General features: G+C 29.8%; 1 protein-coding gene across 1 annotated transcript; it reads right to left on the bottom strand.

Annotated features, from left to right (window-relative positions):
* Nucleotides 1-2,444: 2,444 nt before the first annotated feature.
* LOC128168967 (uncharacterized) lies at nucleotides 2,445-4,320 on the bottom strand. The gene is made up of 7 exons (XM_052835138.1): nucleotides 4,106-4,320; nucleotides 3,779-3,995; nucleotides 3,542-3,649; nucleotides 3,234-3,414; nucleotides 2,976-3,079; nucleotides 2,814-2,855; nucleotides 2,445-2,688 (listed from the first exon to the last, which is right to left on the bottom strand). The coding sequence occupies exons 1-7, from the start codon at nucleotides 4,157-4,159 to the stop codon at nucleotides 2,552-2,554; spliced, it is 843 nt and encodes a 280-aa protein (XP_052691098.1). The 5' UTR covers nucleotides 4,160-4,320; the 3' UTR covers nucleotides 2,445-2,551.
* Nucleotides 4,321-5,636: the final 1,316 nt, after the last annotated feature.

The raw sequence follows: 5,636 nt of genomic DNA, 5'->3' as shown, positions 1-5,636 counted from the left end.
TCGGTTTATTTCAGCCCTGCTAACACGGCTCTGCATGATGTGCTTCTAGTATGATAAACACTAACAGATATGCAACATTGCAAATGATATTATTCATTTAAGTTTATCCATGCTTTCCATTTCTTTTCAGATTGACATCGTTTGATACATTTAGATCAGCAGAGCGTTCTATCTATACTACTATATTAAAATAATAGAATCGAATTTTTGGTCTTTAATACCGAAAAATCAGAAAAATACTGTCTTTTGTTTTATATATTTTAAACATCATTGGTACGTGAAGATTGCCAATTTGTTTTTATTTTTTCTCAGTTAAGCTTCGCTAATGCTAATTAATAATCAACGAAAATTACTCAAAAAATCCCGGTAATAACCTGGATTTTTTGGACTTTACAATCTTGCCCTTGCGCAATACATTCACGCTAACGGGATCTTTAGTTTATGTTTCCACACTATCACATATGCGTGAATAAACTCAGAAAAAATAATACAAATACGGGTAAATTTTCATTGGACTTTTGTTATATATTCTATTCATATATATTATTGATTTCCTATGAAAGGAAGTATAAAATAACAAATATACATTTAACTTAGAACTCATTTTTGTCTTCGTGATGACAGAAATATTTAATTACATGCAAAAAAGTAGCATTATATTTTATAGGAGAGTGAAGATATAATATGTTTTATCATAAAAATGAATAATGTCCTACGGACCCAGTGTTACAAAGACAATACGTATACGTTGGTGAAAAGGTTTTGAATTCTTCCATTCTATGGATTAAAATTTTTCTTTGAGAGGTATTTGCAGTCTCAAAAAGGTTCGTTATGATGAATTGACTGTTATTTTCAACGCAACTTATCACAGCTCTATGCATTTGCAAGTTCATAAGAATCAATTTGTTCAATATTGTCATTATATAGATAACATGACATACAAATGATAATTATTACCTAAGGAGAGCCCATAAAAGCCTTGTTAAAAAGGTTATTTCCAATGGGATCTTGCACCTTCATTTCCTGCGTGGCAGATATTTTTTTTTTTACCTATTAAATGATCTCCGAAATGCCACAAAAGACATTGTACAAAAACTTGACAACTAATGGTATAAAAGTGCATTTTATAAATGGGTTAAATGACTTGAAAAGTTTGTGGAACTGAAAGATGTTTGCCTTGAATAAGACTAACATGTTTTAGTTTCAGTTGTTTAACATCACCTGACGTCGTTGAAATATGAGATGGTGCTCTGTAAATCTTTTTTATGCAATGTGAAAACCACTCTATCTTTTTTTTTGATATACAAATTTAAATGAAATTGTGCATACTTATTTTCAGTTGGTAGTCATATAATAAAACATACGTCATCTTAAAAAACTACACAGTAATTTTGCCGTACATCACTTTGTCCGCGAACTTTTCTAACAACACCCGTATACAGTGTAACTATCATTGTATTGTATAGGTTAACAACTTATCATTACTACTCATAACGATATCTGGTTGACTCACTCTCCGAAAACGATTCATCAAGACTAAATAAATACACCTATCCTATTGAACGAATGTATTCTTTTTTAAAATGGAAATTCATATCATTATCTGTATCTTTATTTGCAAAAATTTTTTAATTATAGCCATGTAATTTATTGATATATGTAGAAAATTTAGACTAGTACATATAGTATTTTTTCATATTTTTGAACAAATTTCATATCTTTTGCAGCCAGTAGCTTATATACATAAATACGTCATGGATATATACTATGTAAAGTACCTTTAGGATGACTCATATACGATAGACAAGATAAAACCTGTGTTTGATATATAGGTCAAGGACAAGGATTGGCTTTACAAGTTGTCTATGCGTTATCAGCTCCTTTTAAAAAACAATATTCATAAAGTACGGAAGTGTGTCAAGTGTCTTAATTCCATACCAAATAATCTATAGCTATTTAAACAAACAAACCGATTCCTAACACACTTTTGCGATCTGTACATTGTTTACGATGTTGCAATCTTTACAATCAAAATAACTATTTTCATATTAAAATTTCATGATTAACATTGCACCTTTTCCATTGCGTTTTATGTTTTAAAATAAGGTTTACGTTCCGTTTCAAAATTTCATTTCTGTACATTTATAAATTGTTTAATCTTAATGAACTTAAGGACTAAAAAAGGAGTTGGTATTAAACATTGTTTTCTTCACAAAGTTGAAAGATGTTGGCTATTTCAAATAGGTCTATTGATCTCGGAAAAAGTGTCACCTTAAAAACAGGCCATTTATACAAAGATTCAGACTTTTGATGGAATCTTTACGTCCAATTATATCTTGTCGTTTCTATCATAACATTGATTTTTCTTCAATTTTTTTTTTCAGTAATATATCCATATATTGAATGTCGAAAGCCAGTTTGTTTTAGGTTTAATTCATTTAATAAATAGCTGCCATTTAGAGTCAATAGAAACATGAATAAAAACAATAAATACATACATAACAGAACAGAACATACACATGAACAAATAGTGCATATAAAAGAAAATGTGTCAGCTTGAAACTGCATTTGAATTGGCATTGCCTGAAGATTCATTCAGTTTATAAAACACGTCCTGTATTTGCGTTTCCTTTTCCAGTAAACAATTTTGTACTCCGGGGCCTTCTTCGACATTTCTAATAGCAGAGTCTAAAAAATAAATTAATATAAATATGCATGTAATATATCCTACATGTACAATATATACATGTCGATTTTTTACCTCTAAATATCCACTGTTTCTTTTAAATGAATGACGAAAAAAAAAAACGTACCTGGTTTTGTCTTTTTTGATTCTTCACTTTGTAAAAATATGCCTATAAAACAAATCACAAGATAAAAGATTTATTTTAAAACATTAAATAAACATTTGGTAGCATTCAACTAGTATTTGACACAAAATACTTTTGTAAGTTTTGTTAAAATCAAATACTTACTTTTAAAATGAGAGCAAATTTTATTTGCCCATGATCGTTGTTTAACTGTGAAAACAATTATAATGCCAGCTAAACCGACGACCACACACACACAGATGATGATGCTAAAAACATAAATACATTTTGTTAATTAGATAATATATAAATCAATAACAACACAACTAAAAATGAATAAAATAATTGAATTATTTTAATGTTTTGCAAAGTATATTAAGTACAGTATTATTATAATAGGCATGTTTTTTTTAATTTACTTACATATGGCTCATTGTATTTTGGTTATCAATATTTTGAACTAGTCGTGCTGAATTCTCCATGGGAGTTACTGATGTAGATTGGTAAACATTTTCTTCTGTTGATTCCACTGATATCGATTCGGTTGTCAGTTGTGTTGTATGTGCTGTTTTTGCATTTTTGACGTGCTCATAACATTCTTGATCTGATAGAAGAGCAACACGATTTCTTGAATTTCAGGTCATTAAGAGAATATTTATGAATAAAGATACTTAAACTAATTAAACAAATGTCATTGCGTTTTTAATTTTTCATAAACATATAAAACTTACATTTGAAAGTTTCATTTGAAAAGTAATGAGACGGGCAGTTTTTGCATGGTACAATTCCGTTGCGTTGAATTCTTTTCCCGCCTTGGCTATATTCAGCACAATTATTTCCTGCAGAAAACAGTAAGTTAAATAATGACATAAAAAATGTCATGCTTTAAAAAATACGAAATTACTTCATGCAACTGAAATGATATGCATATATTTGATGATTTATCCGTCGAGTACTTGCATTCTTACCAACAATTTGCAGTTTGGGGGCACATACTTCAATTGTTTCATTTCCCCATGCATTAATTACGCAGTGGTATTCAAATGATAAACAAGAGTTTGCCATTTTTTCACAGCCTTTCCTTGCAGCTGCTTTGATCCATTCCTTGTGGTTTTGTGGACATGATTTCACTTTTTTTGCTGTTGCTGCTAAGTTGTCATTGCATTCATTGGAATTCACAAAAGCCTACAAAATGAAGTTTTTTAAAAAGTTAACATTCATGTTTTAACACTGAGATAACAATAGATGAAAGAAGTCAACAAAAGAAAGAATTATTTTTGTAAATCCAAACTTACCTTAGAAAATGCAATTAATGTTAAACAACCAAAGACCAATCTATAAAGTTCCATATCGTGTTTGTGTGTAGTAAGTAATCGTAAACAAACGAATAGAGAATGTCTTTTAGCTGAACTGTGTCAGTTGGTTATAAATAATTTAAATGCTGCATCAACAATTTATCACTGCACTGTCTCGAGCTAAAATGAATCGCACAGCATTTGCAGCCTATATATATGCGACATAGATCCGCTTCAAGCGTATCAACTAATTTTAGATCTAAAATTTAAAGGTAATTTCCCAAATGCGGTAATAGACGGGTATTTTCAAAATAGCCACATTGTGTAGATAACAGAAGTACAAAAGGTGTTTAAATCAACGTATTTTTTGAATTGCAATTTTGCATACCTTATTTAAGATAATATAACCCTTACAAAATCTAACACAATATTGATTTTATTTCCTTTTTTATCAATGCATATAGTTACCTGCTATCGGAATACAATCTTAAGATTTTTAATGATTAGAAATTTATGTTCAAGTCTATTGCATCATAAAACTGTTAGTGAGGTTATGTTTGATTTTTATAAATTCCAAAAGTTTACAACCATCTTCAAAAAGTCTTACACAACATTTCCTCCTTCTTCATGCCGGAGTTTTTAAAAAAAATGGTTTGTTTGCTTCTTTTATAGTAGAATTATACCAAACTGAAATATATGTAATAAGAATATAAATGCATTTATACAACAAGTCCAAGAGATAAAAACATCTCTCTAAATGACATTTGTTTTCTTTCTCTTGTCCTCAAAATCAAACATTTTGTTTAATATAACATCTCAAGTTAAAACAAAACATATCCATCCAGTTAACTTTTTAATCGACAAACATCTGAGAGATGTGATATATAAATTCCTTCTCATTACTTGTAGACTAGAGAATAACATATTTTGTTTTCCCTTGGACTGAAATGTCACATTTTCATTGGTTTAAACATAGCACGTGATTGCCTCATATATCTCTATATTTGTTCTGTGAGAAATAATATTAGGCAATATGGCCGTCATTGGTCGACGCTTTGCTTACTCATTTCGACATTTCATAGTATTTTATACATAAACTGCATGCTGTAAGTTCTTAAAGTATTTGGAGTTGTTGCCCTTTGAAATTCTTTAAAATTAGAGTAGTTGCCCTTAGAATATTGACGTCACATTGTTTTGTCTGGAGCAGAACAAAATGGCAGCGTCGAAATTTGCTCAAATCTCTGCAGAGGAAAGGGAGAAAACATTTGAAATTGAATAGCAACAAAACATTGTAAGTAAACATGGGTAAAGCAAAGATTTTGAAAGAGTATTTGAAAGGTGAGATGAAAATTTTGAAGAGTTTAAATGAGTTAAATTGGACGAGATGTAAGGCATCTTGTACATGGCTTTGCGTAGATCATCGCTATTTGTGAATATATATGGCGCATGATAGTCCTCGAGAAAACAAAACGCTTATTAGGTTAGTTACTGACTCACTACGGAAATATATTGGGTTGATCAATCTCATAGA

Source organism: Crassostrea angulata, unplaced genomic scaffold (genome assembly GCF_025612915.1).
Source record: "Crassostrea angulata isolate pt1a10 unplaced genomic scaffold, ASM2561291v2 HiC_scaffold_73, whole genome shotgun sequence".
NCBI classification, from domain to species: domain Eukaryota; kingdom Metazoa; phylum Mollusca; class Bivalvia; order Ostreida; family Ostreidae; genus Magallana; species Magallana angulata.
Note: the sequence above shows the minus strand (reverse complement) of the source record. Positions and strands in the feature narration are given on the sequence as shown.